This window comes from Elaeis guineensis, chromosome 14 (genome assembly GCF_000442705.2).
Source record: "Elaeis guineensis isolate ETL-2024a chromosome 14, EG11, whole genome shotgun sequence".
NCBI classification, from domain to species: Eukaryota; Viridiplantae; Streptophyta; class Magnoliopsida; order Arecales; family Arecaceae; genus Elaeis; species Elaeis guineensis.
Genome location: NC_026006.2, coordinates 56,913,722 through 56,927,961, shown reverse-complemented (window position 1 = coordinate 56,927,961; position 14,240 = coordinate 56,913,722). Strand labels below are relative to the sequence as shown.

The 14,240-nt window shown below is 38.1% G+C and overlaps 1 protein-coding gene across 1 annotated transcript; it reads right to left on the bottom strand.

The window, feature by feature from the left end:
• Positions 1-466: 466 nt before the first annotated feature.
• Positions 467-10,633, bottom strand: LOC140853706 (zinc finger CCCH domain-containing protein 5-like). Its single transcript, XM_073248550.1, has 7 exons — positions 10,405-10,633; positions 10,064-10,209; positions 9,736-9,801; positions 9,467-9,586; positions 9,048-9,332; positions 8,619-8,939; positions 467-1,076 (listed from the first exon to the last, which is right to left on the bottom strand). Exons 1-7 carry the CDS (start codon positions 10,469-10,471, stop codon positions 690-692), a joined length of 1,392 nt encoding a protein of 463 aa, XP_073104651.1. The 5' UTR covers positions 10,472-10,633; the 3' UTR covers positions 467-689.
• Positions 10,634-14,240: the final 3,607 nt, after the last annotated feature.

Below are 14,240 nucleotides of genomic sequence, written 5' to 3'. Positions count from 1 at the left end.
TAGGATTTTCCGTGGCTGATTAAATTAAGCATTCAGAATTTCTCATGTCAACACTGTCCCTCAGGTAGGCAGCAATCATATGATTACATTCAAGTCTATAAAGTTCCGCTCCAAATAAATATGAAAAAGATACAAAGAACCTGGTCAACCGGAAGAGGCAAAACCTGGCAGCCCTACACATGCAGACCTGCTTAAAAGCCAGAAACTGGTAGCCTGCTGTGAAGAATTATATAACCAAAAGGAGATGAAGCTGGAACTGTTGACGAAAGTAGGGTAGGGGAGAAGCCATGACATGTATGATCCTTTTTCATTTCAAAAAGATCAAAGCATGAATGACAACAGCAAGCAGACAGAATTGGCATCTAATTTATCTAAGGGCTTCCTGTTGCAGTTATTGGAAGGAAAGGTGGAAGACCCTAGTATTCTGCTATGCCTCTTCTATGTTGGCTATAGCTTATTTGAGTGGGAAAGGTTGTTGGGCTGATAAAGATTGTATGAACAAGGGCTATTCAGAGCATGGGATAGAACTGGAAGAGATGATAGAAACAAGGAAGAATTGAAATGGAGAGCCTGAAGAAACAATACATGAATATATTGCATCTTCACTCGTGTCAAGAACAATGTAAAATGTGTTGGAGTTCCAAACTAGTCTTGAAGAAAAATTTGAAAAGAATATCCTTCAGATCTTCTCAGCTTGAACTAGAGATCTCACCACCATGAGCTGTGTTGCTGCTGCTGCTCGACATAGAAGCCTGTGGTTGAATGAGGGTGTGGGGTAGGAAACTCGACCTTGAAAAAATTGAACCAACAGAACCACTAGATGTGTTATCAAATAGTGGCATTTGGCTAGAGAAAGACTCCTTGCTAGAAATGAATTCATGCCGTAGATCTGAAGATGATGAGGATGGAGCCAAAGTCGCTACAGAGAATCCAATTGGGTAGGGAGCAACAGGCATATCAGAAAGGGAAGATGCAGAGGGACTGTAGCTCAACGTTCCAACTGGATGATCAAATTTGCAAGTCGGCCCAAACTTGCATACTCCATGTTGAGCATAGAACGCACAAATCTGAGCCCCCTGTCAAAACAATCAGACATTCATTACAATTATGAAACTATTACAACCCTCAGTTAATAATGACAACAAAATAAAAAAAGGTATGATAAATCTGTTGTCATAATAAAGAGAATAACTCTATTGTCATAATAAAGAAAATTCTAGCACCAATAAACACTTCAAATGGGAACAGATTATTTTATAGAAGTCATACATAAAGGAACCTTATTTTCTGAAAGACAAAAGAAGGGATGTTTTGACGCAGGACTTTATACTATTGTTGTTGACAATTTATTTTCACATTCTTCGTTACCTTTTTCTATCTTCACTCTGTAAGATCTTGCCAATGCAAAATAATAGTGCAATTGTCAGAGAGCAAATTAAGCATCTAAACAGATAGGATTCATTGATGCAAGAATTACAGAAAATGTTCTCTCGCCTAAGAGGATTCTAAGCATGACATTAGAAGTTTGAAAGAACAATCACTGCACTTATTTTTAAGCTACTCTCCAAGCTCTCTTTGCTCTTGTATCAAGTAATAGATTTTGCTACAGGAGCTACACAACTTCTGTTACTCGCTTTACTAAAATAAACTAGATAATTGCTCGCACACAAGGATATGGGAAATACATTACAATGAATTCAGAATAGAGGAAATAACAACTTATCCAGGAAAATGTTGCCCAACATACAATTTCAGTATACATGTTTCATGCAAAACAAATGGTCAAGTGAGAAACTTCACCTGCATTTAGAGGCAGTATAACAGAAGCTTGCGGTACGTTATTGATTTCTTTTCTTTGGTGACATAGAGCTTGCTATAAATGGATCATTAATTGTTTAAATTGCTTATGTTCACTACTATATGAAACACTAGTATATAACATCATATCACGCTAACGTTTCTTAACCTACACAATCGATGCAGCTTATGCTGAAAAATTTCTAGCATATTTCATTCTAAATATCATGTTTCTGTATTCATTTTTTTTAGCAATCGCCATCTGTAGGAGCTCAAGATCACCTAAAACTAAATGAAATGGAAAATTTATACTTTTGAACAAAAACTTCAAACCTTCAAAGAAACTAAATAAAATTAAAAGACAGGAAACAATATAAAACAAATTGGAAAAATAATATGAACTAAATAGTTGTTCTTCTTCACACAAGAAGAAAATAAAAAAAAGAGATCTGATTCATAGTCTCAAGTTTCTCATCCTACTATTTGTTTGGGATCATATTTGTCTTCCATCATGCCCAAACAAGGATAAAACTTTCAATAGAACACAATAAATAGAAAATTGTTGAAGTGCATTATTTTTCCGTCCCAGAAACTGAAAACTGAGATAATTTTTGTGGGTATAGATATAATGAACCAAAAAATAGTAGCCAGGATCACCTATTCTTTCATAGTAAATAAATCCCTGTGGAAGCAAATAGTGAAAAGCTTCAAGATAATAAAGAATGTGTTAGACATTGCTATTTCAATACAAGCTTGGATATTTCATAAGTTTGCTAATAATGTTCACCAATTTACTTTCTACATGGAAAAAGGGATCTTCTTTCACCTTAAATACTTCAGGCAATATAGTTTGTAGAGAAATCAGTCTTCCTGAACACCTCAAAATTTTCAAAAAAAAAAAAAATCATAAAAAGATATGAATCGATAAAGTATGACATTCATATATGATTCACAAAATAATAGTATTGCAACCTGCATAAAGGATGTCTCCATTGAATGTGTGCCAACTGGTTAAGCCAGGCTTAAGCCACAGTTTGACCATGCCTAACCTAGAACTATAAGCATTCATTTGAGCCTGATTCTACCCCCATTTGTCCTGCAATTATAAAGTTCAAACCTGGTCCTACAATCATCCAGTCTTCAAATATTGGGCTCCAACATGGCCCAGAGCTAACCTGAAACCAGACTCAAGCTAGCTAGCCCACGCATGTAAATGTTGTTACTGTCATGAACAAGATTATATGGAGAAGAGGGGAGGAGAGAGATAGGGAGAGAAAGGGGAGAGAGCTCTCCAAAAATCACAAACATACTATCATGAAGATCCTGAGTATACATGCTTAATAATCTGAAATTTCCACAAAAGCCCGAAAAATTAACTGTGAAATTTTTCCCATGGATTAAAATTCTGAAGACAAGTTACAATTTATAGATTTATTTGCTATGCAATTTTCATTAAGAAAAGTGACAGTGTGCCTTCAGTCATTATTGCAATTTAAGGTACATAGAGGGAGAGACTTCAACACTTCATTGTCGACCAGCCTGCTCCCTAGCCAGTATAGCCTCGAGATAAAACATAGTAAGAGAGGAGAGCATTCTAGGGGCTGACAAGAGAGAAACTTAAAAGAGCAGAGAATTGAAGGTTTTCTTCAAAGAGATGGTTGGGGATTAGATAAAGCCCTTTATACTGCAATGTAGCTGTGTCCAATCTTAACATGAATTGCTAGCATCCAACAGGCAGAAGTTCATGTTAAAGCATAGGATCCAACAGTCGAGCAAGCCCAAAAGATCAATGCCCCTACTTCAGTGTTTTGAACTAGACAACCTGGTTCAACCGGATGACCTATGTGGAGGCATACTTTTTTGGCAAGAAAGGTGGTTTTGCCATGTGTACAATCTCTCTCTTAGAGAGTGTATTTTATATCCATCAATCAGAATAACAGAAAACAAACATTCAAATGACATGAAATTTTCAGTTGTACAATGCTGCTTCGACCACATCAATTAGTTGAGTTTTATTCGGTTAAAAAAGGCATCAATTTTTATTTGACCTGACAAATCTAATCACATCCACAAAGGTCATCAATGGAGTGCAGAGCATAAACAATTTACTTCTTACATGAGGCAGTAACCCATTAACAACAGGTAATCCATCTTGAATCTTTTAATCTCACAGGAAATTTCAAGGATTTTCAAATTTATAATCAGATGCCATGATAGATGCCAACAATTTGCAAACGAGCAAATGGTGCACACAATAAAAAAAATAAAAAAAAAAAAGAGTACTGGATTAACCAGGTATTGTTCGATCACAAAGTCCCAAATGAAAGCTCTAGCCACTGATTATAAAATTAAGGTTAGAAAAAAATTTCTCGACAGCAGAGATTGTTAAAAGAGAGAAAAAAAAAAAGATTGAACCAGATGCAGATGATATCAAAATGAAATAGCTGTTTAGTCAATGAAGCTAGAACTGTACCCTGTGATGTGTTGCAAGAGTAATTGGTCAGCATTACCATGAAATGACTGATGTGGCAACAGGTTGATTTATGGCTGTAATTAGCAGTGGAACGACATAAGATATTCTTCTTTACTTGTAATAAGCAAATGCATCTTACTAAGAATCCCTAGATCTAACTAAAATGGTATTATCTAATTTTCATGAAAAAAAAAAATTCTTTCAAGCTTGAAAAGCATGCCATATCATACTTAATCAACAATATGTAAGTCCATTATACTTTAAATTCACAAGGTTTGCCATACTGGTGTATAACATCCTCTACTGAGCATACCGTACCATATTGGTACCAAATCGATACTCGATACAGGAGGTATACTGAGTCTTAGTATGCTGAGCCCACCCTATACAGTGTGTACCGACATGATGCTAGTATGGTACTGGTATGTGGTCTGATACCGAAATGCCAAACCTTGCTTCAGAATTCACCAATAAAGACTACATTAACAAGTAGGATATTGAACATATTATTAACATAACGGAAAGGCTTCAGTCAATAAGCAAGTCATATATCCAGATTTCTTAAGCAAGGTAACAAGAATTCATAGGTCTCAGGACATAAGAATGCGTACTAGTACCATCTATTATCGGGAAGCAGGACAAGAAATGTCAGATATGACAGAAGCAAATGATTAGGGATAGTGGAGACTGCAGATGAGATATTTTGTGAAATCTGTGCATGCTACAAGAAAAATTATGTGACAATACAACAGCATCTTATTAATCCACTGGAAACAGCAACTTGGAAGATGAAGCTTCAACTAGTTGCATTTGATAAAGCTTTATTACCTAAACAAGAAGGGGCTGCAAAAGCATATGCAGGTGTGGGAGTTGGCAAAGCAAGGTTCTCAAAAAATATTAAATTAAAAAACCCACATAGGAAGCATGTACAGTAGCAGGATACTGAAGAGATTATAAAGCAGGTACAGCACCTTCGAGCCTTAAACAAAAACTTCTAGCTCAAACCATAGTTTGCACAACCACTTATATTAAAAAATATCTTATTTAGTCTTTCAAAAATGGGCTGATTTTAGGTGCATGTTGTATCTGCTCCATGATTTTTGAAAGAATATTATATGCTCCATAATTTATTCATGCTTGTGTGATATCTGCTAGCAGAAAATCATAGCTTGTTCCATTAATTAGTACTGCGCTTTGGATCCACACATTCCATTGGGTTTGATGGAGACTAAGTCTTTGGGTACCATTCCTTACCTTAATTACCACACTGGAATACCAGGAAATTGGTAAGTGGTGCGCACCCTGTACCAAGTTACTAAGGAATGCAATGTATTGTCACTCACTACAGCCTATACTGGTTGGGTGCCGGTATGGGTACCAAAACCAGTACTCACACCTTGATTGTGACCATCTTCTACTGTTCCAACTCACACAGCTCATGTTAAAAGTCCCTAAGAAATTATATGGCCCATTCTTCATTGATAGGGCCATCTTTATTTGTTGTAAAATTTGCTTTCTCCTCTTGTCTAGGAATGTGTAATTCTTGACAAATATTTTGCTATATCATGCAATGTATGGCGCTATTATTCATTAAAACAATCATAGATGCACTATTAATTTACCAGCTTTACTAACCAAAGGGCTTCTAATAGCTCTGTAAACAAGCCAAGATTGAGCAAACTAGGCCTAGCTGAAGCACAACTCATTTTGTAAAGTTGAGAACAAGCCGACTCAATGAGTTCCAAGCCACAGTTGAGCAGCTCACAAACAGCTCATTTAAGAGATCTAATGAGAGAATGGCATCCCACATGACTATCAAAAACATAAACATAGACATGCATATGCACATACATATAGACATGCACATATATATATTGAGCTAATTTCTATTTTATATTTTAGTAGTGGTTGAAATGTATTCGTTTTATATAAATCATATCAACTTTTTAATTAACTATAACTAAAAATAAAATTTCACAATAATTTTTTTTTAATATACAATATAATTTATTCCTATTTCAAACTTATGCAAGCAAAATTTTGAGCCAGCATAAGATGCTCACAGACAAACCACTCATTTGAGAGCCTTGACTTTTAAGTTTAACATCTCCATGTTTATCAATATGGAAGTATCATTAGCTAAAACAAGTTAACATGAAAGGAATTCTTGTTAACTTTTTGTGCACAAGTATTGGGACAAAATAATGAAAATTATTATAATCATCTATGTGGCATGCCATAAGAATTCAACTTTCTTGGAATTACTTGAGTGCATTGAGTTATATTTCTCTCCTATGCAGTTAGGAGCTGCCTCATAACAAGAGAAATGCCTAGCTTAAGCTTTGGCATTTCACATATTCGCTTCTAGTATGACACATGAAAGCAATCTTCAATTAACATTATTCTTTCTCATAAAAAGCAATGATATGATTTAACTACCTGAAATCCCTCAAGTTCAAATGAATTTTCCTCATTATATCACTAAAAAACCCATATAAATCAGTCGCTTACTTTTAAATTTATTGAATTTTTCATGAGTTCCCTTTTTTTTTCCTTTGGTTTGGGCAACACCAAGGTTGGGAATGGTGTTAGATTCCCTTCAATCAAAGAGAACGATACACCAAATTCACAAGGACATGTTTGACAATATCTTCTATATAATTAGCTCAATCTTCATACCTGGTTTAGCAAGTAAATAACATCAAGACTGATCTCCAAGAAAAACTTGGTTTTACATGCTGTTGCATGTCTATAAAGATTAAGCATAGAATTGACAATGACAACAAATATTTTATTCAACCAGCTGAACTTCCTCAAACCCATCTGGGTCGCAATACACTAAAGGTGCTTCTAGTTCACAATGTCATACAAAATTTTCAAGTCACCTTGTTAGACAAACTAAGACTTTCTTGGAGTATTGATGGTTGAAAGAAATAAGAATGACAGTATTGATAAACATTCACTGAATAAAAACGCTATGATTTCTAGAAATACATTTATAATGCTAAAGGGTCTTAAATCCTAAAATGTATTTGCCTGCTCTACAAATGATAGCAACAAGAATGGTTTGCCGACTTGCTCCTTTTAAGGATGTTCAATCATAAAGAAATCCATAAATTTTTGGTTGCATAGTCCTTGATAACGTGCCAAGTCATTAACTAAAATGCAAATTAAATCCCCCTAATTCAGACTTCTCCACTTCATTTTAAATCTCTCTTTGTTCACATCACGGAACTCCCTGTAGCTTCAGACAGATAAAACACCTCTCTTCCACCCTATTAGTAATTAATTAAGCTAAGTCCAGCATCTCATGTCAGCAAGTTCACCATTATTAGTTAAGATCCCAGAGAAACCAACAATTCCTCTAAACACCTCTTCATCTACAAAGTCCTTATGCTTTTTATCTCAAATTTATGAACACAAATAGGGTTCCTTTCCCACTGGCCATCTCACACAAGTGATTTGGTATTGCATGCCTATCCATTTTTAAAGCCAAATATTCACAGGGTCATCTCCCAGTGAAAATCTCATTTAAATCATCCAAGATAATATGATTTAGAACTCTCAAATGTACTGTTACTCTCATCTAAATTCCTAATCACCACTTTCAAGTCAAACCTACGAGTTTTTCAAAGGATGCAAAGCAATAAACAAATGCTCTGGTTATAAGAAGACAATCATTCTCCAAATTATGTCTCTTATCACAAAATTTTGCATTCCTTCGCCAATTTATATGTGTCCTTTCACAAATTTGAGCTTATTAGTTAGAGGTAGCTGAGGAAGAACTGTCCGTATAAGAAAAATATAATGCAATTCAAAATTCTTGAAAACAAGAATTTTATCAGTTATAGAAATGATAGGATTCCCCCTACAAATGGACCTAATTTAACCTTCAGAGTGAAGCAATAATGGAAGGGAATGAAGTCAAACTGAAATGAGAATTTAAATGCCTAGATGCGCATATGTGCCTCAAGCATTTCCTCTTACTAGATAGTAGGTACATTATTCATATTACCTAATAGCATACCCCTTGATCATGATAAGTTTTAGATGTTCTAAAGGAAATAAGTTCCATGAGGAAATTGATTTATGTTTAATACCCCAGAAACTTTTATGCAGAGTACTAGGAAAATAACGAATTCTCAGCCTGCTCAAGATTTAATAAAAGTTACACGTTGTACTACAACTTTTAGCTTAAGCACTCTTACAAATGCAAGTATCAAATAGGCCTGCACATCCCAGTCAGTATATTTTAAAATAAAAGATAACATTTTCAATTCTAGATATTAGGGAACCAGCCCAATATTTTATGTTGCAAAAGAGACTAACAACAGGTGGAGATGCATACCGGACGAAGAGGGAGGCCTAGAGGGCTGAGCACACAGTTTGTTTTTGGTATGCTCCAGTCTCGTGGATGATGGTATTTACATGTCACTCCATATTTACAGTCCCCTGTCCTCATGTAGAACTGGCACTCAGGTTGGCCAGGTCGCTCTGGAAACATTTGTTCTCTCTCACTACTGCTTGAAGGCCCAGCTGAGGAAGAGAACGAGGTATATGGCACTTGGTAGGCAGGGACTGAAGTATTTACCTGGTTAGACGGCCCATACAAAGGTCCTGTTTGAACAGTTTGTTGCCCACCTGGAGAGACTACTGAACTTAAAGGCGCCTGCTCATATAGAAGAGCACACTGTAAGATACCTCAAGTTCACTCTCTTATCACTTTACATGGTAATAAGCAGAAGGCAAACTTATGCAGCAAGAGAATTTTACAAACCGGATAGGGACCCCAACCCTGAACTGGAACAACTCCAGGAGAAAGCAACATGGGACCATAAGATCCTGGCATGTATGTTCCAGGCAACACTGAAGGCCTTCCAACTTCCCAACTGGCCAAAGGTGGATACTGATGAGGTGAAGGAATTGAAGGAGGCTGCACCGTCGGATAAAACATAGATGCAGGAGGCATTGAGGCACCACCAAGTTGTGGATGATGGAATTTACAGGTTGAACCAAACTTGCATTGTCCTGTCTTCATATAGTAGGAGCATTCTTTCTCACCCTACATTTTGTAACCCCACTACTAAGATCAGCAATGTAAGACCAAACTAAATGAAAATAATGAAATAACACCCGCTAATCAAAGAATAAAGCAATCAACAAAAATCTAGAATGAAAACAAAAAAAATCACCAACCGGCCGTAATGGGTATCCACAATAATTTAACAACACTGGCTGCTCAGATCCACCACCTTGTCTCGGGTGGTGGTACTTGCATGTAGAACCAAATTTGCAAGTTCCAGTCTTCATGTAGTACTGCAAAACATCATGTAAAAGGTTGGCATCCACTAAACCACAAATTTCACCTTCATAATGGTCCAATTTCAATTTGTTTTACTGAATTATGGTGTTTGAGATTAAGCTAACATGCCAAGTTCCACAATTGAAAACAATATAATGCCTACCTCACATACAGGTTGTCCCACATGCTCGGGATACTCCACTACTCCAGTCCTTCCAGATCTGGCTAGCTAGATAAGGCATCATACATACCATAAATTCAGCAAAAGATTACCCAATTGTTTGCAAAAGCTATGAAGCATGGAAATTTCACATCTTGCTGGATTCAATAGCTCAAAAATAAAAGTGTAATCAAAGAACTAAACCTACTGTCAAATTAACTCAAAAGCGATAAAACCACCCACATTGCAAGCAACATAACTTATAATATTGAAAAGACTACAGTGAGACCTAGTTGAATCAATTGAAAGGGGAAGGTCCAAGGATTCCTACCGCTCCACGATCGGGGGGATGATTGTAGCGGCACCTCTCGCCATAACCACACGATCCGGTACGGATGTAGTAGGCGCAGTCGGGCTCCCCGGGCCGCTCCGGGTACGGTAAGTCGCCGCCGGCCAATCCCAACCTCCACATGGATTCTACCACAGAGATCAACACAAGAGAAAACCACCATCTCTCATCAGCCCAATTCCACTCCCAATCCCCTCACTCTAAACCCTAACTACTCCCCCACCTTTCCACCCCACTACACCCCAAAAAACAAAGGAAAAAAATCCAAAAAGAATAGGGGAAAAAAATCAGGGAAAATATCTAAGAAAAGAAGTAGCAACTACCTTCCAAACCGGTGTCGGGATCCGGGTAGGCGCCCTCCGCTGCGGGGCTCCGTCCGTACAGCTCCATGCCAGGACGCGGATGGACGTGCGTGCTGGTCTTCTAGAAGCCTCCCGAATGTTCTGGAGCGCCCCGATCGAGCGCGATTGGCCGAATGAAGAGAGATTAACGCCTTAAAAAGGATCGATTCCCCTCGTCTTCGGATCGTGTTCACCGATTTTTCCCCCTTTTTTTTCTTTTTTCCCTTTTTTTTTTTTTTTTCTGGTTTTTGTTTTCTCTCTCCCTCTCTCTCTTTCCACTCGCAGCTTCTTTCCTCCCTGTTGTCAAAGCGCTCTGATCTTTCTCGCTCTCTCCATCGGTCCTTCTCGCCTCTTGTGTTTAATACCCGCCAAGGAAAGGGGAAAATCGGTATTTGTTAATTGCCCTTCTCGAACGGTAATTTCTCAAAAAAAAAAATAAAAAACTAGGCTTACCCTATGTACAATTACCAAAATACCCTGACTGCTCGATTTCCCATAAGACGGAATTACCCTCGTTGCTGACGCGGCATGCATCTTTGAGCCGGTGGATGCTGTCAGGAATGATTCGCCTCGTGGAGCACGGGTCGGATGCGCCTGTGTCGGGCAGCATACGTGGCTGATGATGATACGTTGTTGGAGCTTGTCAATACCCTCTATGGGGCTCAGCGGATCCGCTGCGTCCTTTGAGAAACTAGGCTGTCGGCGGTAGGGGTATTTTGGTAACTTGGGACTTCGGCAGTGAAGTACTGTAGAGGGGTAGGTTGGTGGATTAGGGGTGGTAGAGAAATATTTTGGTCATTTGGCGTGTCGGAGAGAGATGGGGAGGATGACGCTGGCCCGACGCATACGGACGCGGGTGTGGACTACGGATTAAATGGGCGTGGACACCTGAGGGAGAGATGGGACCCGGTAGTCCGTTCCAGAGATGGACCGGCCGGTTCAGGAGGAGGTCATGGACGGTTGGGATGGAGTCTCGTTCGGCATTGATGGTTTGGAGGTGACGAGTCGGTGGGTGGTCGCCGGGAGTAAAAGCGTGCAACCGGGAAACACCGCTGGACGGGGCCGAGGGTTAAGAAGGGAAAGGAGGGGGCCTGTTCACCGGGAGCAGCCGGTCAGCGGGGGAAGACTTGGTTCTTGACTTGCACCGGGAAGGCCACGGGCTCCCACCCGGTCAGGCCTCGGCCTTTGACAAAGATCAGCTGCTGTCAGCGGGTAAGGGGCACGTGGGACCCACCGGTGGATTTTTACGTGTTAGGAGCTGATTGGATTATAAGGCTGCCCCTGCTGGCTATGTCAGACAGCGTCGTGACCACGAAGCGGTAGTGAATGATGACCGATGAGTTGCGGTGGATGGCTGCTCTCTGGATCGCAGGGTCGGTGGATTCAGGGAGGGATAGGTTTGCATCTTTCCCGCGAAAGAAGGGCTCACTTGCTTCGCGGGAATCCACCGTTGGGTTGCCCATCGCACAAATCTCAAAGCAATTAGTGGGTGATCCAACAATGAATTGGCGTGAAGGAATGTGTGCAACCATAACCCTTCATGAGATTCTGCGTGGGGGTACGATATATGAATCATATTTAAAGTACGAGTATAATTTCATTTATAAGCTCACAATTTTATCTTTTTAAAAAATATCTCACGAACCATATCTTTCTATATAAAACAAAATTTTTTTTGATTCATAATTAATATAAAATTAATAATATTTTTTCTTCTCCACCATAATACTCTCTAATTGTATGGTTGCCCATGGCCAGAAGAAATCTACTTTGAACTAAATGGAGAACCATGCGCCAAATATCCATGAGCAAAGGATGCAGCAGGACGCTTTGTATATCCACCCTCGAAATAGTGGAATTATATATCTTCTGTTGGCCATATCCAAGAGTAATGTAACGTGAGTTCAGCATGGGAGATGCCAGCCCATGCTTTCACAAAGCTCGGCAATGGGCATCGTTGTCTTGTAGAGATCATGACCAGGGCATCTTTAAATCCTTGGTCTGACATAAATGATCCAACAGTTGGGGGCTACGTGTTAAGTAGTATAAGATGTTCATTCGGCAACTGTGACCTATGAAGTAAATAATGTGAACTGGTAGTTTCTTACGAAATAAATAATCCAAGGACGTTGGACTTTGTTAAAATCTGGGTCAGTCTAGTAAATTCATGTACTGGACTCATCCACGCACCCATGCCATGCTTTACCTAATCTTTTGTTGTGTAAGTTCGGTGCAACTAGGGCGAAGCATTGCAAACTATTAAAACTAGTTCTAAGTATTGCAGATTATATATTAAAAAATAGTTTACTTTTTTAAACTATGGATATGATTATAGAATATCCATAGATATGATCATACAACATACTTTAGATATAAAATAGCTTTAGATATGGTTTCTTTTTATCTTATGTCATAAAAGTTTTGTTACCTTCTTATTAATACAGCTTAGGCTCCTTGTTCTTACACAAAAAAAAAAAAAAAAAAAAAGTAATTAAAAATTCAAGACAAACAACGCAATAGATCATCACACTCGTGGCCGCGTTGTTTGACACTAGCGGCCGTGTTTACATTGTTATCGTTCTTGCCACCACGAGATCATCACAATAGATGTTTATTATTCTCAACAACACGTGCGCACCTGCTCTAATATATAAAATTGTCGGTACCGGCAACCAAATCATGCATGCCCTATTGGATTACTGTTTTTGTAATGAGAAATTATTGATTGGACCTGGTTCACAATGAACCAAGCGTAATTTATTTGTTAGAAGGCATTAAATACATCATAGCATGTATTACGAAGGAGCGACAGTATTAAATATACGGTAATGCGTGCATGTTGTTAAAGAGGGAAAACATATTAATTATCCTTGGTCCACCCTAAATCAGGTCCAATCAATTAATTTTTTTTTATAATATTTTAAGACCTTATCTAAAAGATCAGTCAGATGATATTATTTAGATTCTTTAATTTTATATAAGTAGCTAAGATTTATCCAGTACATAATTGATATGGGACAAATATATATCTGCATGAATCATCACATCTTTTCTCTATTTAAATCTTATCTTCCTTACCCTGATGGAGTTATGTTGCATTGTCCTCCGATTTACATGGACCAAATCCACTCGATCTGATATCATTTATAATAATTCAGGATTCTATCCAGAAGATAAATTAGAAGATATTATTTGATTTTTTGATCCTATATAAATATTTAAAATATATTTAATACATAATCGATGTAAAATTATATATATGTCCATATGGACTCTCACAATTTTAATAAAATATGTATTACGTCAAACAAGCTTGTGGAATTGTAGCATTCTTTGGAACATGTCACCCAAGATCAATGGAAACACACTTCATTCCTGTCACAAGGTAAAATCTACGGGAAATGACTGAATGGAAATTGCAAATAATATGATCCACACATTTTGTCTACTTTCTCGGGTTAGCTCTTAAAATTTGAAACAAGCGAGTTGGAGATGTAGACTAATAAACTTCAAAGGGTGAAACATCTACCAGATATGTGGCATCTGAAGCTCATGCAATTAATCCTGGCTCATTTGGGAAGGCTACTAAACATCTAGCCGTAAGCCCAGTGAAACGAGATCCAACCCGTCATTTGTGCATCCCTCGGTGCAGGTACCAAGGGAGAAGCATGCCGGTTAGAAGTGATAAGGCTGACTTTGTAGACCACTTTAAGTCACCATCCTTTTTGTTTTTAGTAAACTTAAGTTTGTTGGAGATGTTTGACCAGGATATCACTATCATAGGATCTTTTTGACATCACTCACATTGCACTCAATCA

What these genes read in the sequence shown, in the direction of transcription:
- LOC140853706 (XM_073248550.1), bottom strand. Translation starts at nt 10,471, where the DNA reads ATGGAGCTGTACGGACGGAGCCCCGCAGCGGAGGGCGCCTACCCGGAT. An exon ending in TGGGACAACCTGTATGTGAG is followed by an intron (nt 9,587 to 9,735) that starts GTAGGCATTATA and finishes GATGTTTTGCAG; the next exon opens with TACTACATGAAGACTGGAAC. An exon ending in GTGGATACCCATTACGGCCG is followed by an intron (nt 9,333 to 9,466) that starts GTTGGTGATTTT and finishes TACAAAATGTAG; the next exon opens with GGTGAGAAAGAATGCTCCTA.